This window comes from Hylobates moloch, unplaced genomic scaffold (assembly GCF_009828535.3).
Source record: "Hylobates moloch isolate HMO894 unplaced genomic scaffold, HMol_V3 SCAFFOLD_2, whole genome shotgun sequence".
Lineage (NCBI taxonomy): Eukaryota > Metazoa > Chordata > Mammalia > Primates > Hylobatidae > Hylobates > Hylobates moloch.
In genome coordinates, this window is record NW_026652277.1 from 59,144,199 (window position 1) to 59,171,876 (window position 27,678).

A 27,678-nucleotide genomic window follows, 5' to 3' on the forward strand; every position below is an offset into this window, starting at 1 on the left:
TGGACCACTCTATTAGATTCTTTCCATTTTTTATTAATTGAAGCACAGAGAAAAGAGGCAAAATGATTAAAGAAATTTATGTCTTTTAGACAGGGTGTTGGCTTTACACCAACGAAAAAGAAAAACAGATGAATAAGCTTTTGATCTTCATTTTCTTTCCTTATTCTCATGGTAGGCTGAAAAACAAAAGGACAAATATAAGTCTTATTTGTAAAATGGCATGTGTTTTTCAAATCTATTAAAATAAATGCCAAATTACTTAGATCATCTTTCCGTAATTTACACCAGTGAAAACAATTTAAGCCTGTCCTAGACTTATGGCTGCTGAATTCTCCTTCTGTTGGGCTAGGCAAGGGGACACACCAATAAATGTTAAGTTCTTTTTTCACCGTTAGTGAAAGGGAACACCATTGGTGCCATCAGACTCCTTAAGCTTCAAAGTCAGAGGCTTTTCATCATCATTCCTCGGAGTTATTTATTCAACCCCTACTTCTCACCTAAGTTATTACAAGCAAAAACGTATCTTCTCTTTTTTTTTTTTTTTTTTTGAGACAGTCTCACTCTGTCTTCAGGCTGGAGTGCAGTGGCGCGATCTCGGCTCAATGCAACCTCTGCCTCCCGGGTTCAAGAGATTCTCCTGCTTCAGCCTCTTGAGTAGCTGGGACTACAGGCGTGCGCCACCACGCCTGGCTAATTTTTGTATTTTTAGTAGAGCTGGGGTTTCACCATGTTGGCCAGGATGTTCTCGATCTCTTGACCTCGTGATCCACCTGCCTCGGCCTCTCAAAGTGCTGGGATTACAGGTGTGAGCCACCGCGCCCAGCCAAAAACATATCTCCTCAAAGTTAGAACGCTATGAAGAAAATCTTTCCACTTAGGACCAAAACAAATCACATTTCGCACTACCAAATTTGTGGAGATTCAAAGTTTCTTTCTTGCCTGAATGCATAATATGTAGGTATTATCATATGGGCAAAGAGGAAGTTAAATCATAGTAGTGGAATAGACATCACAGTCAGTTTGTAAAATATGAAAATAATTCATGTTTAAAAAGTAGTTGAAGCCAGTTATGGTGGCTCACACCTGTAATCCCAGAACTTTTTGGGTGGGGCTGAGGTGGGAGGATTGCTTGAGCCCAGGAGTTTGAGACCAGCCTGGGCAACATAGAGATACCACCCCACCCCCTAATCTCTATTTTTTTAAAGTAGTTGAATAACTTATTTTTAACAACAACATGTTTTGCCATTATTCTATTTTTTAATTCTCCCAAAATATTACAAACAAAATGGGTAAAACATGTTTATGTTCAAAGATCTACATTTTAAAGTGGGCCCTTTTGTCATAAGAAGATAAGTCCTACTAAAGCTCAGCATGTTGACAAATTGGAAATGAAAATTGTTCACTATAAAGTTCACAGAAGGTAGATCCATCATATTCTCCAGTGGAAAGGATGAGTTGAACTATTAGGTTGAACCATGTGAAATCATTGATATCCAACTGTTTTTGCCCTATAAAGCACCCTTTCATATGGTTCAGCCTAATTCCTAGAGTATTCCCTGCTGAGCCATCACTTACTTGGATGGCTCTGTGTACTGCATCATATAAGTCAGAATAGGACAATGGGCAACACTGAAACTTTGGTTTGAATTTTGAATTTTGATCCTTTGGAAAATTACTTAATCTATGCTTAGATGTTTATCTTCATTTTCTCATCTACAAAATAGAAATAATTATGCTTCCCAACTCAGCAACTATTTTGAGAATTTTAAAAGCTAATATATACATATATAAATAGTTTAGAATAGTGGTTGGTGCTGGTCTATATGGCTCTTGGAAATAGTCAATCTTTGCTATTTTAATAATAACTATTATAGTTACTTTTTAAAAAATTCAAAATATAGTTACCTGAGATTTTTTAATTGTGATGTTATAAGCCTAAGGCAGCTTGACTTGCAGCAACAAGTTTTTTACCCTGAATACAAAGACATGACAGATGTTAGGAAAATATTAGCATTACTATTAGGATACAAAATTAACATTTATGAAGCTATTGATGATTGCAAAGTGATTTCACGTGCATCATATCCTTTAATTCCAATTTACTACTATAATCTCTGGACGGAAGCTCACGGACATAAGTGTCGCCAAATGAATAAAAAAAAGTTACTGTCAGGCCATAAAGGCAATTTTAAGTGATTTAGACATTTGAATGTAAATTCTCCCACTAGCCTATAAAATCAACTAAATCACAAACCACCACATTTCAAGTAAATGTTTAAATAAATTAATGTTTTGATTTCATGATCAAAATATTTCAGGCCTTACAAATATTCCTATTAATATTCATAAGCATCACAAATTTGGAAACAGAACAGGCATTATAAACATTTAATAGTATGGTGCAATAGAGCAGGAGATCAAACAAAGTGCTGTTTTATTCATTTCGTAAGACAATTGTTTGTAAAATAAGATCCCTGTCCCACATGTACAAAGCCTCCTTTGATATATAAATCCCTAAGCCCTAGCCTAACCAAACACGCAAAAATGAATACCGGACATATTAAAATGAAGAGAACTGTAGTACCTCCTCGGCAAAGCAGGTTTCTTTATCGTCAGCCTTGCAGCACTTCTCTACAAAAGCTGCAAAATCCTCCATAACAGTTTTCAGTTGCTCTTTTGTTGCCTTGGGCTTGTGTTTCACGAGCTCAACAAGTGCACTGAGTTTGAATGGAAAAAGAAAACAGAAAAAACATCACTCACATATAGAAAAATGGAGAGAGTAAGGATGGTAGTCCCATCATTTAAGATTATAAATCTTGGAGCCAGGCAACTCTGAGTACTTTGGAGCTCAGGCATACCGCTATAAGTCTCAATATTCTCATCTGCATGATGAGGATAATAAAATCCACTTTCATGGAGTTGGTGGGAAGACCAACTGAAACAATCAGTATAAACCACTCATCACCACTCATCACGTTATGTAGTGTCAACAAATCTCTTTTCAGTAAATCTCTGGAAAGAAGTATGTCATTGCAATTATATATTATTCAGATTTTGGAAGTGCCATATTATGTCATATTGAGTTTTATAGCTATTAAAGAGCTAAAAATGATCCTTAAAAATTTAATTATCTTGAACTTTATTTAAAATTTTTCTTATCTATAAAGATGAGAATCTTTATATTTGGTCCTTAAACTTTGCTCCATTCAAAGCTAATAGTGGGGAGGCTATAGAAAATAAGGCTATCCAAACTCATGGGAGCTGCTGGTTCTCTTTCATTGACATCTGCAAAGACAACAATGCCAGGGAGAGATTTGTGTGGGCATGACAGGTTTTGCAATATTACTCTTAAGCCTAGACGATGATTACAGCCCACAAGAGATGACAGCAACTTTCTATAGCTAAATTTTATGCAATTATAACCCCTGTGATAGCAATAGGGAGTTAGCTTCAGGGCTTGCATTTCTAGATGTTTTTTATCCAAGTCTCATTCTCAAAAGTCACATCTTGGGGATTTGTCTCATGTGTAGGGCCACCATAGGGCAAACTTAAAATAATTATTTACATCTAGAAATAAATTATCCTAGGGTTCCTACTAACTAATTTGCCATGTGCACAAATTTATCAGTTAATTGTTCATCTTTTTCTACTGAATATGGCCTAACATGTTATTCTATTGTGGCTTTAATCCACAATATTACTCTGAATAATTTTAGCAATATTATAACAGAAGATTTTGTCTTTAAAAAGTTATTCATTTTGTTCTGGGTCCTTTTATCAGCATAATAAGGGCAACACTCCAATACTTTCCTCTAAGAAATATAATCACTACTTCAGGAAAAAGTTGCTAACTTGAATTGACAGTTCTTGCTATCAAGACTACAAACACGTGCAGTAATGAAATACTCCTCACGTTTGTTTCTTGACTTGTCTGTCCTTCTCAGAAAGTGTGCATATATCTGCATGGAAGGTGAATGTTTCAGCATTAAACTCTTTGGGAACATATGTTTCATCGACTTCCAGAGCAGAAAAGCATGGTCGCCTGTTCACCAAGGATTCCGTGCAGCATTTGGTGACTCTGTCACTTACTGGCGTTTTCTCATGCAACACACATAACCGGTTCAGGACCACAGACAGCTAAAGAACAGGCAGGAGAGCAGAAATTCAAAAGAAGAGAAGCCGAAAATTTTCTACTAAAAATACAAAAAATTAGCCGGGCATGGTGGTATGTGCCTGTAGTCCTAGCTATCTGGGAGGCTGAGACAGGAGAATTGCTTGAATCTGGGAGGCGGAGGTTGCAGTGAGCCGAGATGGCACCACTGCACTCCAGCCTGGGCAACAAAGCGAGACTCTGTCTCATAAAAATAAAAAAAAAAAAAAAAAAAATTTATCATCCTCGGGGCCCTGACTGCCAATATCACACGTACACACACATGCATGCACACACACACGCACACAAACATGCACACACACACACACGCACACAAACATGCACACACACACATTACTTCCTTCTGCTTATGAAAGCTAGCATTATCAATATCTAAAGGTAAAATTTTTTCATTATTAATTTATCATATTTTTTAAAGACTCACATAATCTTCTGTACAGGGCATTCTTTGTGCTTCAGGATGTTTACAACATTTGGTGCCCACTTTTCCTAGGTTTCTTGAGACTTCTACAAGAGTTGGAGTTGACACTTGGGGTACTTTCTTGGTGTAACGAACTAATAGCCTGAAAAAAAGAAGTCATGTGTTTTCAGCAAGGCAAGAAACTGTCTAAGAGTAGATAAAACAGAGAACAGTTGGCCGGAATCAACTAAGATATTGCTATGTTCCATTCATCATGTTATCTCCATCTGCAGAGTAGTGGGTTAGTGGAGGGGAGAAAACGTTCTCCTGAACAACTAGTTAAACTTGGCTTTGAGTTCCACCTGTACCACTTGTATAATCTTGGGAAGGTGAGTTACCTAATTCAGTGACATTAATAAATTTATTAATTTCTTCTTTCAATAAAACCTGGAGAGAGCTTCATATATATCAGCATGTGCTAAACTTGAAAGATACAAGTAGAAAATGGAAGGAAATATATCTGACTCAATAGGGACAGTTCAAGGGTTAAATTAAAAGTAGTAAAGTATTATAATTAATCTGACATGGTACCTAATATATAATAATCATGTATTAAGAATGCCAGTCACCATTAAAAGTCAATGTATGACTGTAATCTACTCGAGGGAAGAAACTATGTCTTGTTCACTGTTATTATTACTAAAACCCATAATCAGAAGAGCACTATGTGTATGAGCCACACAATAAATATCTACTGTATAATATGTCTCTTCTTGTTTTTAATCTTCATAGATAAGGCTCTATTGAATTGGGACATTAGTCCAGCAAGACATTCTGTCTCTGTCTCTTCTGTGGAGGGAAAGGTTTAACCATCAAAGACCAGGTGCATCTCCCAAACAACCTGAATTTAATATTCAAATATGTATCTAAATTCATTTGTTACATTTTTGTGTTCAGCTAACATATTACTTTTTGAGCGACTGCTATTCAAGGCCTACTACTTCCTGCTCTACAAAATATTGCCATGTTCTATTTGCTCATTAACTATTTCTTAACCTTCAAGGGACATGCTCAGTTCTGATATACCAAGATTTGGTATTTACCCTCCCGGCCGACATACTTCCAATCTTAAGAGAACAATTTTTAGACTACATTCAAATATAGGCCTCTCCACCCCATCAACTATTTTATCTCTCATCTCCTATCTTTCTTGACAAAGAGTGATTAGAAATATGTAATGTATTTTCATTCCTAAAAGTTCTATGCTAGGTGGCTCGTATATTAAGTCTTAAATAATTACAAATTGATAAAAAAATCAGTCGATAAAAATTACTTACTCATTCTGGAATTTGTACTCTCCAAGCTGCTCAAAAAGCTCACAATTGTGTTTGATTAAATTCTGAGGCTCTTCCACAAGAGGTTTAAATTCATCGAACTGAAACATAAAAGAATTGTGTTGATTGTATTATGCCTGAGGATCAGATGCAGGTTGTTTTTCACCCCTCTGGTCAGAATGATATCCTTTCTCCTTTCTACTCAAAGCCACACGAATATATGAATATCAATGCCACTCTGTCACAATACATTCGAACTATTTATTTGGTGAGCTTGCATCATGTAAGTGGCTAAGAATATTCAGGCTCTAGAGTTCAATGACCAGTATTTGAGCCAAGTCATGTAACTCATTCTTCAGTTGTGCAATTTTACTTACCATCTCCACATTTCAGAATCCTTATCCCTAAAACAGGGGCAAAGATGGCACTCATCTCATACAGCTGCTCTGTAAACCAGTTCTGCTAATGAAATTAAACAGTGCCTTGCATATAATCAAAGTCTAATAAATGATGGCTATGATTGTACATATTATTATTATTAGTTCACCTTTCCAGTTAGATTCCAGATTCTCCAAAATGAGAGATTTTACCTTGGTCATTGTTTGTGCATGGTGCCTGGCATACAGTAGCTTCTTGAAAGCAGGAAAAAATGAGTTTTCTCTGATTCTGAATAGTTTGGAAACCATTACATATGCTAGTGGGAACCTAAAAATCCTCCAGAACAGATTTCCTCTCCTAGCTTAATTTCTTGTAAAACTATTCCTAAACATTCTCAAAACGATTTGAAAATATTCTAAAGGGATATGTTCTATAATTTGCCTTAAGATACTAATTCTAGTACTTGATTAATCCTGATCAGGTTAACTCACTTTACATCTAAGTTAAATATCTTCTAATTAACATTTAAATTTACTTTAATTTTTTTTTTTTGTTCTCAGGATTGTGAAAAAGAGAAAAAAAAGATCAAAATTTTTTAGAGATTGCTCTATTCAGATCTTTCTATTCTAGACTAACTACTCTAAATTTTGTTAATCATTCTAAGGCTACTTTTTCTTTCATGTTTAAGATTGCAGAATTGAAACCATCCCAAGAAAAGATCTAAATTGCACTTTATATCATTTTACATTCTTGCATTATTTTTCTTTCTCATTATTGGAATCATCAGTCAAAGAACTATGTTTTTTTCCAGCAATAAACCTACCACTTTGGCATAGCATTCATGAGGATCTGCAGCGGCACAGCACTTCTCTAGAGTGGTTTCATAAGCCTTGGCAAGTCTCAGCAGCAGCACGACAGAGTAATCAGGATGCCTTCTTGCATATTCATACAAAAACCTAATTAAGATGAAAATAAAATAGACTTTGTTGGACAAATGAGCACAAAAAAATCACAAAACTGATCTCAAAAGTAACTCGTATTCCAAAAGTCTTAATTTGACTAAATCCCATGCAGTAAAGCTTAGTAGCTAAGGACTTGGGGTCCCGAGTTAAAGTTACCAAGGCTCAATTCCTAGCTCTGCCACTTAAATTACTGCATCACCTTAGGCAACTTATTTAAATGATCAGAGCCTTAGTCTCCTTCTCGGTAGAATGGAGATAATAATAGTATCTGTCGGCTGGGTGTGGTGGCTCACGCCTGTAATCCCAACACTTTAGGAGGCTGAGGCAGGCAGATAACCTGAGGTCAGGAGTTTGAGACCAGCCTGACCAACATGGTGAAAGCCCATCTCTATGAAAAATACAAAATTAGCCAGGCATGGAGGTGCATGCCTGTAATCCCAGCTACTCAGGAGGCTGAGACAGGAGAATCGCTTGAACCTGGGAGGCGGAGGTTGTGGTGAGCCGAGATGGCACCATTGCACTCCAGCCTGGGCAACAAGAGTAAAACTCTGTCTCAAAAAATAAATAGTATCTGTCTCAGAAGGTGGATTATGAGAACTATATTACATAATCTACACAAAGCACACACTGCTTGGCACATATGAAATCTTTGATGAATGATACCTGTTATTTTTGTTAATATTTTGTTTGATTTAAACTACATCTCAAAAGGATTCTGATAAATAGATGGGTGGGGATATGTTCTTAAAATATTCTGTTTCTTCTCTGTATGAGTGAAATCTCGTAGGGTACATAATTTTATGAAATATTATTTAGTGCATTATCATAATCCAACAATAAAAATGCAAAGTTTATCACCACAATTTCTGACAATATATAAACATTTATTTTGTAATTGAGTTGCATACCATATTGCCATTATACTGAACTTCTGGTCTTTTCACCAAATATAAAGCACCTGGTGTCAGACTCTATATTTCTTTTTATACTTCTTTGCTATCATTGTATAGATTAGATAGATAGACTAGATTAGATTAGTTAGATAGACAGGCAATACATAGTCACACACATATATTACAGATGTTCAAGAAATACACTTGGAATGAATGAATGAAGTATACATAATTTATATATACACAAAATGTTTCTAGAGGTATTTTCAGAAATATCCCTAAGGAGTAAGGAATGTTGAGCTTTTGCCATGAGCATATATTATTTTGTGGACAATGTATTTGACTAATTAACTATTTCAAAAATTGTTAAAGTCTGGGAAAGGGAAGGATGAAGAAACATTCCGGGCAGCAGGGAAAGTGTAGCAACTCCACAGAAAAGCCTAGACTATCCTCCTAAGTTGTGAGGTCATGCCAAAGCTATAAAAGAATAACTTCTTATCTACTTACATGCCCAGGAAGACATCCTTTGCCTCAGCATAGTTTTTGCAAACATCCTTACTCTCAACAAAATCAGCAGCTAATGAAGGCAAGTCAGCAGGCATCTCATCATTTTCCACTTCGGCAAGGCAGTGGGATTTTTCCAACAGAGGTTTTTCACAGCATTCCTTCAGTTTACTGGAGATTGAATCTTGATTTTCACAGATATACTTGGCAAGGTCCGCCTATAAGTAAGTTGGTGGAAATTGTTCAACACGAATTGACATTGCTACACTTTCTCCTCAGACCTTTATTAAGTTGGCAGAACATATTCATTGTATTCTACGACCATAAACATGTTCCTTCTATGAACATACTCTGTTTGCTCCTAAACCTGGAGATATAGATAGGACTACAAAACATTCCCGCTTAATTAAAATAGACTAATCAGTAGCAGGTGCTCAGCTCAGTTATTTATTAATTTTATGTTTCTACTGTTAGGGCATTTAAGTTTTTTTCATTAAAACTCAATGCTGTTTTTCCAAATAATCCCCCAAAATTAAGTGCAGGCCTTTTGAAACCAAATAACTAAAAAAAAATAGAATATTTTTGAAAAATGAGTTAAGATCATAGTCATAGGCCCTGTTTACATACGTAAAATAGCTTGCTTAAATTTTCCAGAAAGTGCCATAAGAGATTAGGATTCTAGTATTTGCCCATAAGTTTAATCTTGAAGAAAGAGAGAAAGAAAATATTATAAGTTTGGAGAAAAGAGATATCATTCCAAATATTTGCACATCTAACAGAGTTAATTAAGGGAAGGAATACAGAGAAGAAAAATACATCATTTCCAAAAATCTCTTCAAGTAGTCACCTTCTCCAAGTCCACCTACCTCCCTCAAAAAATCTTCTTAGGCCGAGCAAGGTGGCTCATGCCTGTAATCCCAGCACTTTGGGAGGCCAAGGCGGGTGGATCACCTGAGGTCAGGAGTTCGAGACCAGTCTGGCCAATATGGTGAAACCCCGCCTCTACTAAAAATACAAAATTAACCAGGTGTGGTGGCGCATGCCTGTAATCCCAGCTACTTGGGAGCTGAGGCATGAGAATCACTTGAACCCAGGAGGCAGATGTTGCGCTGAGCCAAGATCACACCATTGCACTCCAGCCTGGGAAACAAGAGCTCCGTCTTAAAAAAAGAAAAAAAAATCTTCTTAGACATCTACCTTGCAGACGTTCTGCCAAGTAGAACCTTGTAACTGTTCTACTTCAGTTTAAGCCTTCATTTACAGTTAGAGCATGACTGAAAGGAGTTACAAATCAGTGAATGGGTTTATCTGGTAATTTATAGCTAGGTTAAAAACAGAAAGGTACCACCACCATAGGCAGGGAAAGATTGAAGATAGGGCAGACGAGAGTACAGAAGACAATCTCAACCCACTGTCAGCTATCACCAATGATACCAAATGCATTCTACCAACTTGAGCATGCAAGCTACCAAAAAGCATATCGACGACTCTTTACCCTGTCATCAGCACATTCAAGCAGATCTCCATGGCAGCATTCCGTGTGGACTTTGGTAAGATCTGTCACTAACTTGGAAACTTCTGCAAACTCAGCTTTGGGAAATCTCTGGCTCAGGCGAGCTACTGCCCTAAAAAGAAAATCACCAATCAAAACGGTATTATCATGCAATATTTTATATGAAAGCACTAGGCAAATACTATTTCTCATAAGAAAATTCAAAACAGACATACAGACATAATTTTTAAAATTCATTAGTTCTAGTTCTGAACCAAACGGTAATCATTTTTCCTTAGGGCGGAATTATCCATTTAAGAGTGTGTGTGGTAGGTAGAAATCTAGCAAGTCACAAAAGCAGAAATTAAAAAGGAACTCTAAAAGGGGCAACAGGCTGAGAAGCATCAGGTTTGGAGTCCAGATGTGACTTCCAGCTCTGGCTTTATCACTTGTTAGCAGTAGGGCTTGTTAGCAGAGGGCTCAGCCTCTCTGAGCTTCAGCCTCTGCAGTGTCATGACAACATGCTAAATTGAAGAATTGTTTTGAGGATTAAATTAGATAATACATACAAAAGCATTTTATAATCTAGGAAGTACTACACAAACTCCAGTTACTTTTTTCTCAATAGAAACACATTTTTTCTGACTTCTAAAGGTCTCTTAGAAAAGAAATCATAACTTCTACAGAATGAAGGAGTTTTTATTGATCATACTTATAAAAAGAAAGATCCAGCACTATCTTCAAACTCTATGACAAGATGTAAACGTCTGATTTTCTTCATGCTCTAGTCATTTCACAGTTGCCTAAATCAGGTAAAGGAGACTTCTTTCCCAAAACTAATCATAGCCTGTTTATCTGTGTATAATTTTATGTTGGGGTTGTTTTGTTTATAAATTTGGTTGATCTTGGTGGTGTAGATGATAGCAATGATGAGCAAATATAGTTCAATTGACAGTTTCTAGAGAGCATGCATAATGTCTATTATTTTCATTTTATCTCCTGTTGTGTTGATTTGCTGTTGACAAGCAGGTGAGGAGTGTGGGTGAGGGGGCAGCTAGTATTTTTCTTGACTCGGCTATTAAAGTATGCTCCCAGAACCAACTAAGTAATATGAAAACAGAGGCTCAGGCAAAAACATAAAATGAAGATCAGAGCTGGAGTTATGCAAAAATAAGAAGTAACTTCAACTTAGTTGGTGACTGAATTTAACTATAAGACATAAAAGGACAAGCAAATAGTTTTAGATCATTGGGGGGAAGATAAAATTAAATAAAGGGATTATATATGTTGTATACTTATATCAAAATATCTCATATATACCATAAATATGTATACCTACTATGTATCCACAAAAATTAAAAATAACTTTAAAAAATTAAATAAAGAACCATGCCTACAGCTCTATAAAAATAATGAACTATTAGAATAAGTCCAAGATTTTATAAATAAATAGAACTTAAATATCTGTCACTTTTTTTAGGACAAAAAGGACAGTGTCCTCTAAATTATTCAACTATTTAGAAAAGATTAAAAATAAAGTCAAATTGTCATTGATATTCTGATTTTTACCTCTATTAGATTTCTACCTGTCAGACAACCAAAGAAATGTATTTGACAGCACTTTGCAAAATGCATAAAAATATACAATTTGTCCCTGAAGCATTATCATTTACGTCGTTATAAAGATGCTAACTATGTTCAAAAATATTTACCATGCTTTGAAAGCTCTTTCTCCGAATTTTTGGAGACTGGCACACTTGAGTCTCTGCTTGGCAGACGAAGCCTTCCCTTCATCCCGAAGTCCATCAAGCTACAAAGGAATAATTTGATGAAAATTAGAAGAAAAATTCTACATGAAACACCCCTCCATAAGCTCAGATGAGACTGTGCCAAATTAAATTTTGAAGGCATAATTTATGCCTAAATTCCCAAGTACTCCCTTTAGCGAATAATGATTTTGCTCTGTTAGAAAAGGGAAGATCATTCGATCATTCTGGTCATAGCAGAATTCCCTATGTAGTTAGAAACCAACTGGAAACATTGCCAGGGAAAAGAGCCTTAAAAGTAGGAGAAAAGTCAGAGAAAGAGTACGCTAATATCCCAGGGACTGCAATTTTGCTAATTTTTAAATTTTGTGTATAATTCATTTCAGTCTCTCCTCCACCAACATCAGTAAACTCCTCAGAAAAGAAAATAAAGCGTTCCATAGTATATATTTATGGAATGAATGCATGAACTCAGGCATCTAGATGCAGTAAAATTCCCTACTTTGAATTCCCTCCCTACTAAAAATTATCATGAAAAGATAAACAAGAACTGTGGCCCCTTGCTATGCAATTTGACAAACAAGTTTCAGTATTTCACTATAGTGATCACCACCATAAAAAGTGGTGAAATGTTTAAACACACCCACAGTGATTACCTCTGTCAGATCATCATTGGCAAATCTTAAAAGAAGAAATGAGAGTGTAGGCCTTCAAAGATGAAAGATTCTCAAGACAGATAAAAGGAAGGCTTTTTTGACCATGTTGGAAAGTTTATATCAGACACTCAGGTTCCCTAAATCTAGCCACAAAATGGACAAAATCAGGTTGGATAATGAACTCTTTTTTTCTATTCTTTTGCACAATACCTTTGGCAACAGGCAGGCAGCTTTATCAGCAGCTTGGCAACATTCTGTAAAAGCAGCTTTATACCTTTTAGCAAAGAAAAGCAGTTCTGGGGCATAAAAGTAAGGATGTCTTCTGGCAACTTCATATAAGTATCTAAATTTTGAAAAAGAAAAACAGTCACTTTTCTATAGCAGACAGTATTACAGAAATAATTGTAATTGACATTCTCCTCAGAACCTCCAAAATCCAAAGATATCTAATTAACCAATTAAGCTCAATTTGCACATGATGGTCTTGTCTTTGTTATTCTTTAAGTCTGTGGAAAAAAAGGGTTAAGTGTGTGTGTATGTGTGTGTGTGCATAAATGGTTAAATTTTGGCAATATAATGTTGCTGACTAAAACGAAATCAATTATAACAACCATATATACATATCTTCGTAATACATTAAATAATTTGTCTATCTTAAATTTTTCAGAAAGATTGTATCCTGTTTCAGTAAACTTCAAAATATCTTTGATCATATTTTTTGCTGTGTAGAATTTTGTGGTATCAAATACTACTTCTTTAAAAAATCATCATAAAACTTCCAACTCTTAATGTTGAAAATATTTTTGTTATGGTAATTTTTATAGAGTGTTGGCCTATGGGGTTACTCTATGCTTTTTAATTTTGAACTATAAACATCTGATTACTTACTTTTTCAAAAATGTCTCTTCATTGTCATGAAAAGCAGTGCACATCACATCAACCTCTGGTCTCACCAATGGGGGGAGGTTTGGGTTGTCATCTTTGTGTTGCAAGAAGCATTCATTTCTCTCAGGTTCTTGTTTTGCACAGCAGTCAGCCATTTCACCATAGGTTTCACGAAGAGTTGCAACTGTGCATAATTTGTCTCCAAAAAGGGTATGCTAAATGGAAGAAAGCAGGTTTCAGTTGCTGGACAGTACCTTTTTCTTTATAGCCAAAGAACAGTACAAAGGATTTAATATACTGGTTAAGCTTGGTCAGGAAATCATTTAAAAATCCGCTTCCCCTCCCAAGGTTTAGAGTTTCTGATGATTTAACCATCTCTATATAATTTTCATAAGCATTAACTGTCACACTATAACTTATGGTGAATAAAACAGGACAAAAAGACAGCCAATAGCTTTAAGGAAACTTATATGACTCCTGTTTTGAAACTTAAAACTAAAGGGTAAGAGCAATCATTATAACAGAAATCAAGGGAAAATAAGCTTCTAAGCAGCAGGTGAATTCACCTAGAGGAGAAAAACATTCAGAGAGTTTCTCATTTTATTTGCCCCCTTTTTAGAGGTCCATGTTTTAGTATATGGCCTTGAAAACTGAGGAGTAACACAATCCATCATATATTAAGTGACTGTTAAGATATAGACATTTTTCTTCCAGAAATGTTACCTAAAATCACTTTCCAATAAATGAGTCCTTTCCTTATCTCTAATTTTTATTATGAAAGTAACTGTAACCCCAAGGAAAATATACTACTCTAGACAGAATTTATTAATTTTTATGTATTTTTAAGATTTCATGTGTAGAGCCATAGTATTGTGTAAAGTTAAAGTCCTGACTCTGCTGTGAGGGAGAGGTACATAATAAGAAGGGGAAAGGCTCCAGTGATAAAAACTGGCCTTGCCCACAAGAGGTATATATAGATTGAGTGGTGAGAGAAAGATAAACCTGTCCTTGTTTTGAAGATTGATCTGGAAATACTAAAAGTTTAAAGTTCTTCAACATGACTAAGTACTCTGTTTTTTTATTGTATGTAGAAATACAAAGATATCTAAAATGAGGAATATATAGCTGTACTATTATTCCACCCAGGTAACAAAATTAGCATAGAAATCTGTTGGTGTTTTCTGATGATAAAAACCATGCTATCATCTCTAAGAGATAGTAGCTCTCCTGTGTTCATTGCAACACTATTCATGATAGTCAAGATGTAGAAAACCAACCTAAATGTCTATCAACAAATTAATGGATAAAGAAAATGTGGTATACACATGCACTGGAATATTATTCAGCCTTGAAAAGAAGGAAATTCTGCAATAGGCAACAACATGGTTGGACTCTGAATGCACTATGCTAAGGGAAATAAGTCAGTCACAAAAAGATAAACAGTACATGATACCACTTATATGAGGTAGCTAAAATAGTCAAACTCATAGAATCAAAGAGTATAATGATGGTTGCCAGTGGCTGGGGGAGGAGGAAATGAGGGGTTACTAATCAATGGGCACAAAGTTTTAATAAAGCAAGATGAGTAAGCTATACAACAGTGTACCCATAATTCACAATAATGGACTGTACACTTAAAAATGTAAGGGGGTAGATCTCATGTTAAGGGTTCTTACTATAATAAAATAAGATAAATAAATAAATAAATACATGCTGTCATACCCTATTAGCCTCTACAAAAAGAAACCAAACCTCAAATTTTAAAAAGAGGTGTTTACAAATGACAAATTGCCATTTAAATACACCATGACTGTTGTGTTTGGTCTCAATAAAGAAATGATTTTAAAACTGTGGACATAGCTACAGCATCTCTATCCCAAAAGAAACAATGGCTTATCAGTCTATGAGCAACTTTTGAGTGTTTCTTACAAATCGGGACATTTAATAACAATTGAGAAAACTTAAAAAAAAAATTCCTTTGAAATGCTTGGGATTACTTCAAACAGAGGAAAGAATATACAAAATTAGAATGTACTTACAAGTGATTTGTCACAATTTTCAGCTGACTCATCAGCAACACATGTTTTTGCAAATTCAGTTACTTCATTCACTAATTTTACATGATCTTCAAATGGACACTGCTGAAGATACTGAGCAAAGGCAATCAGCACCCTGAAACAAAGGATGTAGAAAAATGTAGTATAATAAAACTTTAATATGTAACAGGTTGCTACGCTAGAGAACAAATCATGTATGGGTATATATGTTCTATCTTTTATACATCTTCTTCACCATTATCCAGAAAGCCTATTCATATCAGGTATGATCTGAGGCCTAGATAGGTATATGTGGCTTCCTACGCAAAGAGAATGGTAGTTCTCTAATGTTTATATGTATGCGTGTGTCAGTAGATCTATGCACACACATAGATTAAGCAAGCCAATTGTATGCCAAATAGATCTAATTGTCAAGACTAGGCATTTTAAAAATCCTTAGAATTACTTAAAACTAAAACAAATCCCACACATTTCCTTTTTTCTTTTTTGAGACAGGGTCTCACTCTGTCACCCAGGCTGGAGTGCAGTGGCACAATCACGGCTCACTGTAGCCTTGACCTCTCAGGTCCAAACGATCCTCCTACGTCAGCCTCCTAAGTAGCTAGGACTACAGGCATGTGCCACCATGCCGGGCTAATTTTTTTTGTTTGTTTGTTTTGTTTTTTTCGAGACTTGCCCAGGCTGGTCTTGAACTTCTGGGCTCAAGCAATCCTCCTGCATCAGCCTTCCAAAGTGCTGGGATTACAGGTGTGAACTACCGCATCTGATCCCCACACACGTCTTTAATTAGCCTGTAGGATTAGGTAGACTTTTTAAAAAACAAACTATTTTCTCATTTTTTACTAGATTAAAAAATATTTACATAGGCTGGGTGCGGTGGCTCACGCCTGTAATCCCAGCACTTTGGGAGGCTGAGGTGGGCAAATCACGAGGTCAGGAGATCGAGACCATCCTGGCACACGGTGAAACCCCCATCTCTACTAAAAATACAAAAAATTAGCTGGGTGTGACGGCAGGCGCCTGTAGTCCCAGCTACTCGGGAGGCTGAGGCAGGAGAATGGTGTGAATCTGGGAGGCGGAGTTTGCAGTGAGCTGAGATTGCACCACTGCACTCCAGCCTGGGCGACAGAGCGAGACCCCGTCTTAAAAAACAAACAAACAAAAAGAAATTTAAATATTCCCAACTAAGCACAGGAGTGCTTGCTATGTAAAGAAGATTTAGTGGGTAAGCCACCAAAGGAAATCTATATTAAAGTCCTTTCCACCAAGCAAGTTCCAGAGCTGTACTGTCCAATACAGTAGCCATTAGCCACATGTGACTATATACATTCAAATTAACTACAATTAAATACAATTTAAGTTTTTGTTTCTCAGTTGCGCTTGTCATATTTGAAGTACTCAATAGCCATGTGACCAGTGACTACCTTATTGGATAGCCCAGGTACAGAATGTCTTCCTCAATGCAGAAAACTCTACTAGACAGCACTGTTTTAGAATCTGAACCCTGATGACAAGGAAATATAAGCACTTTAGAATAATAAACAACACTATTAGAAACATTAAATTTGATTCATCAATATTTTAACTTACAAGCCTTTGAAATTTTGTTCTCCCAAATCTTTAAACCGATGAGCAACCTCACTCTTGTCTGGGCAAGGGAAGAAAAAAAAGGATTGTTAAATACTGAAGAAAACAAGAAGTAATAATGTTACTTTTTATATTTCTTTCCATTTGACTTAGATTATGCATTTGTTTCAAAATATTGGGCTCTGATTCCTACAGAAAAACTCAGGATGATGGTCAATTATTTCTTCTGCCTTTAAACAGAAGAATAATTCAATTACCAAGAATACTATTTTTAAAATTATTAAATATTTATAGCCTTATATTCAAACTTAGATAATATCTAATACTCTTTTAGTGTCTATCAACAGCAACCAAGAAGACAGGCTAAAATGAAAGTAAATATAAATACAAGTTCTAGTTATGAGTTCAACAGCACAGGTTTCGTCGTTTTTAAATAAAGCATAGTGCAATGGATAGGTCTTTGGGATAGTTATGAATTCAATCTTCAACTCTATTCTGTGAAGTTTAAGCCACTCTAAGTTACTTTGCACTTTCCTTAGTGTGCAAAAGAAAATTACAGTCACTAAACAATTCTGACCTTTTTTTTTTTTTTTTTACCTAGGATGTTTGAATTTTATTAATTAGATAACCTTGTAAGACTTCACAAATACAAAATATATCCCATTTTAGAAACAAATGCCAAAATAATTCTTTAAAGATGCAGAGTTTACTAAAACTTTATTTTACTGGGAAAATAGAATAAAAGTTGAAAATAGAAAAATGGATTTCTTACGTGCATCTCGACGAAACACACCCCTGGAATAAGCCGAGCTAAAGAGTAAAAGAAGGGAAATAAAGGTTACCCACTTCATTGTTGCCAAAGGCTCGTGGGGTTGACAGAAGAGAAAAGCTAGGACAAACGGAAGGAAATTAGCACTAATATACTTCTTTAACCAATAATTGTAGATTATTAACTAGACTCATCTTTGTATTTCATTGGCTCCCAACCGATTACAAAATTCATAATATTCTTGCCAAAAAATTGTTTGACTAAATCCCTTGTGTATATTTACCATCTGGAACTGTTTTCTCCACAAGACCTTGTCAATGTATTAAAGTTGTGTAAAACATCTTATCAAATTTTACATAAGAGTTTAAATGATTTGTACCTTTTATTCATTACCATGGTCTTTAACTGTTATTTCCCACTTGAACATTTTAGTTCTCGGTGTTTGCAATTTAGTTCTCAATGTTTAGTAATTAGTAGCCAAACTAAATACTTTGCTTAGAAATAAGACATACTGAAAGAGTTAAGTCCCAAATTGCATCTATTGCTAATTCCAAGTGTGCTTTTATCTATAGATAATGAAAAATTTACACACAAGTGATCATGCATGTACACACACATATACATGCATACATATTTTACAGCTTCTGTGTCTTTTTTACTATTCTGAAGCCATTCTGCCTGAAAAAGCTGATGTTACCTCAGATGCAAACTAAGAAAAAGACATAGCAACAGTAACAAGTAAGATAGGACTTAGAAATTCCATGTTCCCGTTCCTGCTGTGGCCCACATGTGATTCAAGCCCTGAGATAGGCTGTTTAGATTCAGTGTGAGTATATCTCATGGGATCTTCAGTTAAGCAGAGATGGAGAGGAAAATGGACCCAAATGAGATGATGATTATCTTTGACATAATATACAATAGGACAGGCTGACCCCAAATTCTCTGTAGGTTATGAGAACCCTTGACGTTCATCAGGCATAGGATTCTTTCCATCCCTGTTTCATATTTTTTTCCTTTCTCTCTTTCAATAAGTAGAAAAATCACATGTTCTTTTATGTTGCTTTAAATTTCAAAATAAATTTAACATTATGTCTAAAAACAAAGCAAAGGAAGAATAATTTTTAAAATATTTCATAAATCTTCCTTCCCTACCCAAGGTTCTTATCTCTACCTCAGAAAAGCTATCCTACCTCTGCCCTTTTGCTCAGAATATGAAGAACTACTGAGCTCAACCAATAGGAAAAACAACTTTCTCTGATACTACAGAACAATAATTAGTACTAAGCCAGTTATTTTACTTAATTAAATAACTAAGTCAGTCAAAACCAGCAGTCAAATTTCCCCATGGCACATAGAGGCACAGAGACTAACAAAGTATTATTTTTTCTACCCAGTCTTATAATGAAAGAAAATTTTTTCTATTCAGTCTTACAATGAAAGAAATTATTTTCTATAATCTTATGTTATTTTATTTCTCTTCAGAAATGGGTACTAATTAAATAATAAAGCGCAGAAGAGGAAAAAATCAAAGCTAGATGGATGATAGATACATAGATAGATAGGAAGATTTTTTTTAATGACTCAAGGGAATCCTGAAAGGAAATATCAGACTTGTCTTTCTGACTACAGATGAACAGACATAAAACAAGTGTGCCTATTTTCCATTGAAGAAAAACAAGCATTTTTTCTAAAGCCAGAAAAACCTACATCTGAAAAGAAAAAAGAAACTATTCTGTCTTTCTAAGTTAAGAAAATAATTCTTTCTTGGATAAATTATGTCAACTTTTAACTTCCTAGAAATTGTAGGCATTATTTATTAGAAGTCAGTAACCAACCCTAGCTTTTTCCTTATAGAAGTCCCTGGGAAAGGCCTACCCAAACATAAAATCTTTACTGTTGAATACAATTGTTATTAATTGACAAATTCAGGCCTTTGTCACTCTCACATATACTTTGTGCATACTTTTTCATTTAACAAATGAAAAGAATAATATTAGTTCATTTAGTTTTCACCACAATATTATAATGTAATATATTGTTAAATATAAAGAAACCTAAAAAAAATCTCAAATTCATAATGACTGAATAGAAACTCTGAATTGACTGTCCTATATCTACGGAAGAGCCCTAGATTTAAAACAAAATTGAAAGAATCTTTTCTTTCTTTTTTTTTTTTTTTTGAGATGGAGTCTCGTTCTGTCGCCCAGGCTGGAGTGCAGTGGCACTATCTCGGCTCACTTGCAAGCTCTGCCTCCCGAGTTCATGCCATTCTCCTGCCTCGGCCTCCTGAGTAGCTGGGACTACAGGTGCCCGCCACCACGCCCAGCTAATTTTTTGTATTTTTAGTAGAGACGGGGTTCCACCATGTGCCAGGATGGTCTCGATCTCCTGACCTCGTCATCCGCCCACCTTGGCTTCCCAAAGTGCTGGGATTACAGTCATGAGCCACCGCACCCAGCCAAGAATCTTTTCTTACAGTACTAATAAGGCATTTTGCATATGTGCATCCTACTAAAAGATTAATAGTTTAGAAATTAAAATATTTAATTCTCAATGATATCTGCATACTTAAAATTAATGTTTCTTAATAAGAAATACTTGAACAATTGCATCTTCTGGATTTGCAAAGTAAAAATGTCTGCATTTTTCTCTGAAAACCTCTGGCATTAATTCTATATGAACATTCTATACTGAGAGAAATAAACCTACATAATTGTTAGTTATTTCTAAATTTCCTGTTCTTCAAACTTTGAAACTCTGTTTAGTCAGTCATCAACGGGCTCTGGCATGAGGGTAAATGCAAATATTTAAAGTAAGAGTTATAAATATAGTTTAGAGATTCTCTTTACTCGGTAAACAGAAAAACAGCCCCAATGATTTTTAAATGTTTTCTCATCTTTGTGGGAGAAGTTTAAAAATAGAGAGTAGTTAAGAAAAGTATTTTCTTTAGAAAGAATAACAGTGTACTGACCATTTAGAAAAGAAAAAAAAAATACCTCAATTGAAATGTACATATACCTGGGATTTAAACCTAAGGCTTTAACCCTTTTGTTCTTTGTTTTGCATTCACTTTGACGTGATAGAAAAGGCACAGTTTTTAAGTAGATGAAATGTCTCTGAACCAGTCTCCCATTTTCCAGCCACTCTAACTGTGACTTTAAATCTGCACCCTTCTGCTACCCTCAGGACTCCCGAAGCTTCTCACTGAGTCATTCACACCAGGTTTGCCCTCCATCTAGCAATCCGTTTAGTCCAGCTTTTATGCCGTCTCCCACTCTGATAGGTTATACTTCTTACTCTCCTTGTCTTAAAGATAAAGGGAAACATATTCATGGAAATGTAATAATATCTAATAATAGCCTCAATATTTTATCAGAGACTTTCTATAAACAACCACTTTACCCAGAGTCATTCCAAAATACAAGGAATTTGGATTCGTTTGGAGAGAAAATTGGGGACAGGAAAATCTTACCATTTTTCTACTATAAAATAAACACATGCAGATCCTTCCTATTATGAAGAGCTTGTATTGCTCTCTACAAAATACACAAGAGTGGAAAAGTGAAAGACTGTTAAGCATCAAACTAACCAATTGAAACATAATCAGTAATTTAACTTCTTATTCACTTATGGAGATACATTTCCCCCCAAAAAAAAGTTAGAATGAAAGTGTATAAACTTAAGTATTTCTAATGCAAATAAAAGTGTATAAACTTATGTAGGTATTCTAATGCAAATAAAAAATTGGAATATAATCCAAACAATTGCTCCCTCATTTCCCTCCATAAGCCATCCCCCCAGATATTCACTTGAATTAGTGAGAAATATGGAATTGGCTGAAGATTTCATAGGGAATGAGGAGAAAAAAGGTTATGTCATAAAAACCACCCTAGGTCACCATCTTTGGCTTGTCCCACCTTTTAAGTCCCTCTGCCCCCAAATCTCCCATGATGAAAGAGTCCTTCTCCTTGACTTTCCTTATGTTACACTGGGCCTCTGGAATTTATATACATTCAAATTTCCTAGCCTTTTACTTTAAATTTCTCAGTGCTTCTCCGTGTGGTTTAATTCAGCTCAGTGTCAGTTTCTAGCTGCAGAACTGGACATGCAGATCTGCATATATCTCTATGCCATATGGGTCAAGTTGGACTAAATTATCTTTAACGATCCTTCTACCTTGAACATTCTGCAATTCCATGTTTTCAATGTGACAGCCTTATCAAATGAGAAAAGGACCTGAGTGGTAGGAGAGAATATATCGTTAGGCAATTAGGATTCAAGTTTGAGAGCTTGTTCATTCCTAAGCCTCACAATTGCTCCTCAAGTATTACGCTCTAGCTAGTTCAGCTTAATATTTTTAAAGAATAAAAAGTTCATTTAAACTTACTTAAACTATATTAATTAGACTTTCTCATATCTTTTTATCAAGTTTTTCAAGTGCAAGAAAAATATAGCTAATGTCTGCAATCTATGTTTATCCATTCTTAATTAACAACTAATAGAATCTATAAACATATACATTGAAATTAATACTAATCCTGTCTCATAAAGATAGCCACAGATGGAAATTAAACAGAAATGAATGCACTTCGAATCTATTCATATTCTATATTTTAAACATGAAATTCAAGAAACTTGTTACTTAAGTTTAAAGTTATAAAATTGAACTTTATCAACCTTCTGTAAAAAACTAAGATTGTATAGCTAATTTCATGTTGAAATTTTAGTGGATAGAGTTTAGAATATTTTTATTAAAAGGTATTTTTTCTCCTTGATGACTTCTATAGCTTTAAGCTTTGTGAGATGTTTTGTAATCTTTTGGTGCCAGTTCTTAGCGAAAACTTTCTCAACCCGTAACCCAGCTGAAGCTTGGAATTTAAGCCTTGAAATTCTTAGGAGTTTTCCAAGAAGCTATGTGTGCGCTGACATCAATAAATGAATTATTTGATCCAAAAACGTGTAAGTTTTAAGAAATATATCACATAAATAATTGGTAGATGTTCACTTTTTTGAGAGAAATTCATCTCTAGCCAAATTATAATAAACTACATAATATAAATGCTTTCAAAAATAATTGTAAAATATTTTTGGGTATATAAGCATTGAATTGTTCAGTATTAAGTTTTTCACATATAGATATTGAAAACAATAAAATTCTTTTGTTAGAATAATACTTTGAAAATTTGGTTTGCTAAAATCTTTCACTTAACAATAATATATTGCAACAAAAATATGCATTTAAATAAAACAAAGAACTAATTTTAGTAACATATGATGTTGACAATGGCACTCTTTTTCCAAAATGCTTCTGATTTACAGTAGTGATATATTCTGTGTATTTAACAGCAATAACTTAAGTTACTAGATAAAATACTGATAATTATTATTTTGATTCAATTTTAATTTTTAAATGTATACTGTTTATTTATTCAGTTATTAATGTATTGAAAGCAAATGGCTGTGTTTAAAGCATTTAATGTCTGGCAAGCAAATGGCTGTGTTGATGAGTCCAAACTTATATCTGCAGTTACATGGAAAATTGACAAAAAATCCACATCAGGAGTGATGATATCTAAAAGTAAATATTGCCCAGCATCAACAAACATGCTAATTATTTAACAATAGCATTCTTGCTGACAGGGCACAATCCATAAGACAATGTTTCATAATTATTTTAAGGAGCTGATTTCTAGGAGCTCTCAATGTAACAAGGGAGACAGGAAAATAAGAAGATAATTATAGTGAAACATTACAAATTACTATGCATGTAGAATACAAGGTACTCCTGGGATAATAAAGAAGCAGTGGAGGAGAAGCTCTAAATCCAAGGACAATCTCACATGTAAATAAGCTGTGTGGGCTCTAACCTCCTTAGCTACCTATGCAATCCAACAGACTTCAAATTTCAAATTTGTATTCACTGTGTTTATTTTTGCTTGTGAAGATAGTTTTCCTGGAGAAATGGAGCGAGCAGGCAGAGGACTGAAGAAAGTAAGGAGGATATGATGATGTGTAATATCTAAATGTTTGATAAAATATCAAAGCAAAGAATTAGATCCCAGCTTCAAAGACAATGAAACTTCCTGCAGAAACAAGAAAGAAAAGAAATGCAGGCTGGCAAGCAGAAAAAAAAAAAACAGAGTTCGCAATTATCTGGGTTTTCAGGCAAAACTAAGCATGAAAATGATCATTTCTCTCTCCCATTCCACTGCCTTCTGTATACCTCAAACATCTATCTTTTAGGGATCCCACCTTTCCAACTGTTACCCAGCCTTTAAGTTCCATGTGCCTCCTTTCTAACATAAACCCCATACCAAAACTTCCCTTTCTTAACCTATTGGCAAATTCGGGTAGATCTTTAAGATTAAAAATCTTACTAAGCTAATTCCACAAAATCTCACAAAACCTCTCCTTATCTCAACCCCATGCTCCCAATCTCATCAACACTCCATTTCCTCCCCCATACCTAACCTTTCTAGAATAGAGGCACTTTATTATAAAAGGGACTCCCATCATGCCAGTTAATTCCTAATGGGTGGAATTTCAAACGGGTGACAAAGTGGAAAAAGAACCTGAAACAGTGGTTCCACAGTTCTTCGAATCTCACCATGGGAGTCCCATCCCACTAGAACAAAAGGTTAACTGACCCTTGTAAATAACTGTTAGGGTCTGAACTTTGGTGCTTGAACTTTGGAATCTCTGTTTGGCTGTTCAGAAAGCTTTTTTCCTTTTCTATTTGGGTCATTGAGGTTTTTAGATTAATGTTGCATACAATAGAATTGCTACAATTTATATCCTACATCCCCAATATAATAAGTTTCTTGAAAGCACTAACCATGGTTCATCCTCACTATATCTAACACTAGATCCAGTTCATGCCTTGGATACAGAAGTCATTCAAAACTTTCATTGACTGTCAATTTAATTTGTCAGATCAAGAGTCAACTGTACCCATATGGTAAATGGCCATGAGCAACTTGATACCGTGCATCCTCTACATTTTTCTTTGCTCATTAGAACGCAATCCAGAAATTAGTGTAGTTAAAGGTATACCATGAAGGTAAACAGGCTAGCAGAAGCTGCCTTACTTCAATCCTGACCAACCGAAGAGGTTAAAAATATTCTAGCCACTAGTCAAAACAGGGTCTATTTAAATGGCCCAATGATATATCCTATTGGCCCAGCAGCCACACCACAGTCATTGCCCAGAATGTTACTCAATACTTACAATGCGCTGTTATGGCTGGCTCTTCTTTGGCCTCCCCACTCAAATCCAAGTCCCAAACCAGTACTAATTCCCACTGATATTATTTTGTATTTGGTTTAGGTGAGTAGACAAAGGGGATGCTAAAGGAGTTTAAATATGAAAATCTTTCCAGTGACTCAACCACCCTGTGAAGTAATGTTTTTTGTTGTAGAGAAACTTGCTCATGGCCACTTACTACATTGGTGCAGTTGCTTCTTGATCAGCCAAATTAAACTAGCAGCCACAAATCTGTCCATTCAGGGGTTGTTCTTTTGTTCACTCTTACTGTACCTTAAAATTGTTCATAATCCTGGAAAACATCAAATATGAAGTGTATCTACAAGCATAGGGAGGGGAGGATATTGGGGACATTGCTTTACTCACTAGGAAAAATCCAGTGTAGTTAAATATTAACACAGCTACCTTTATTTTTAAACTAAAACATACATTTTATAGTAAAAAAATAGTCAGTGATGATATTTCATGCTATTTCTAATATTCTTTGTCATCCACATCCTGGGGTATATGTAACTAATTTATTCATGTGTTAGAAACTGTTCTGTTTGTAGTCATGATCATCTAGGAAAAATTTCTATACCCTGTGAACTCAAGCTTATTTCCTAATGCCATATGGCACAACTCCAAAATCTGGATTAGCCTTGACCTTTCTTCTATAAGGGCCTCATTGCCAAAAATTTCTACAACACACCTACTATAGAAAGTTCCTAATTTTCAACTATCTTTAGAACAACTTTCAAACAGGGTCATGAAATAAATTTAAGACGTCATGGCCAGTATTGTTTAGTAAAATAAAATTAATAGAATAGAATTGATCAGGGTAAATTGCCTGTAGTGAGATTAGTACCATTTTGCAAAAGTTTTGCTATACATGGGTATATCAGGTCATCATGTAAAATCTGTGTTTTACTCAGGTCACTGTCAAAAAAACTTGGAAATCCATTCCTTTTCATGAAACCCACTTGACATCATCTCAGCATGTCAGTATGTTCTTAGTCAATTGGCCACTTTCCCTCCACAACCCCCATCTAATTTTTTTCCCAAATTTACCCATTTGGCTTATGATACTGTAAGTTTTCATGCCACACCATTTGATAGCTTTGGAGTACCTTTAATAGTTTCTTCTCCTTAACTTCAAGTATCCAATATGTCCCTAAACAGTTTTGATCTGTTAGTTAAATTGTTTTGACCCATTTTCACATTTATTCTTATTCACCAGGGCACTGACGCCAGTTTGGTTCAGGCTCTCACCAAATCACACCTGAGTTATTACAATAAACTCTGAATTAATGATCATATTTCTAGTCCCTATCTACTCTGATTAATACCAAAACTTTCCTCTCCTTAAGATATTTTATTGGTTCCCCATTACATTTTAAATAAATGCCAAGCTTCTTGCTTTGGTATTCAAAATGTTCTGTAATCCATCTGGACAAGGTGGCTCAGACCTGTAATCCCAATACTGTGGAAGGCCAAACTGGGAGGACTGCTTGAGCCCAGGAGATTGATACTAGCCTGGACAATAAAGTGAGATCCTGTCTGTACAAAAAAAAAAATTAAATTGCCCAGATGTGGTGCACACCTGTAGTCTCAGCTGCTCAGAAGGCTGAGGTGGGAGATTTCTTGAGCCCAGGAGTTCAAGTCTGCGGTGAGCTATAATCATGCCACTGCACTCCAGCCTGGCAACAAAGCAAGACCCTGTCTCCAAATTAAAAAAAAAAAAAAAAATGCAACGTACTCTGTAATCTGATTCCACTAGTTTATAATGTCCCTGAAAGCAGAAGCTCTGTCTTTCTCCATCACAGCAATATCCCCAGTGGTTAGCAGATGACTGGCGCGTGTTTGTTCAATGTCTGTTAAATAGGTGAGTAGACAAATGAACAAATATGTGAAGAAATGATCTCCATAATATAATGTTATTCTCTTTCATGAATAAATTTTTCCATTAACTCAGTTATACTCCCTGTAACATTTTTTGCAAGCCTACAAGGTATTAAATGCCATACTAGATGAGAAGATGTACAAGGTGCCATGTGGCCATCTTCCTTTTCCCAGGGGGTCATGTTCATTTTCAGACGCAAATCTCTGCTTATTGGGCTTTCTCCCACCATGATGATTTCCCCTGCTTTGTATCTATCTAAATCTTCCCATCTCCAGGGCACACCTCCAGACCTTCTCTTTTCCCAGGCTTACATTCTTCTCACTGTCTTCTGATGACCTGTATTACTTTGTTTTCATTCTTAGTTATATCTCTTGAATTTATAAGATTTTATTAAATTGTAATCATTTTATAAGAGTAAACATTTTCCCTATTCACTGTATTCTTTACAAAATCTCAGTTCAGTACTAGACAGTAGATAGTAATTAAACCTATGAATTAAATTCAATGAGTAAAAAATTTCCAAGTGATTGTATTATGAAAAAACAAAAAAGATTGCTATATCCCCATCTCTAGCAAATTTAAGATTCACATAAGTAATCACATACATTCCTAGCATGTAGCAAGTGCTCTATAAATATTTGTTGATTGAATTAATGAATAAATGAATAAATAAATGAA

The 27,678-nt window shown here is 35.2% G+C and overlaps 1 protein-coding gene across 4 annotated transcripts in view; it reads right to left on the reverse strand.

The window, feature by feature from the left end:
- Positions 1 to 1,905: 1,905 nt before the first annotated feature.
- Positions 1,906 to 27,678, reverse strand: part of ALB (albumin) — a 166,490-nt gene continuing 140,717 nt past the window's right edge. For 3 of the 4 annotated variants that reach the window (XM_058433972.1, XM_058433981.1, XM_058433978.1), the window contains 14 exons: positions 17,858 to 17,895; positions 17,089 to 17,146; positions 15,481 to 15,613; positions 13,445 to 13,656; positions 12,767 to 12,899; positions 11,847 to 11,944; positions 10,138 to 10,267; positions 8,646 to 8,860; positions 7,107 to 7,239; positions 5,909 to 6,006; positions 4,596 to 4,734; positions 3,914 to 4,137; positions 2,585 to 2,717; positions 1,906 to 1,972 (listed from right to left, as the gene is read on the reverse strand). In XM_058433972.1, the coding sequence (XP_058289955.1) occupies positions 1,928 to 1,972; positions 2,585 to 2,717; positions 3,914 to 4,137; positions 4,596 to 4,734; positions 5,909 to 6,006; positions 7,107 to 7,239; positions 8,646 to 8,860; positions 10,138 to 10,267; positions 11,847 to 11,944; positions 12,767 to 12,899; positions 13,445 to 13,596 (1,500 nt within the window). In that variant the 5' untranslated portion in view covers positions 13,597 to 13,656; positions 15,481 to 15,613; positions 17,089 to 17,146; positions 17,858 to 17,895 and the 3' untranslated portion in view covers positions 1,906 to 1,927. Of the gene's footprint in view, positions 1,973 to 2,584; positions 2,718 to 3,913; positions 4,138 to 4,595; positions 4,735 to 5,908; positions 6,007 to 7,106; positions 7,240 to 8,645; positions 8,861 to 10,137; positions 10,268 to 11,846; positions 11,945 to 12,766; positions 12,900 to 13,444; positions 13,657 to 15,480; positions 15,614 to 17,088; positions 17,147 to 17,857; positions 17,937 to 27,678 lie in introns of those variants that run through there. The other variant, XM_032150318.2, reaches the window with a different exon arrangement.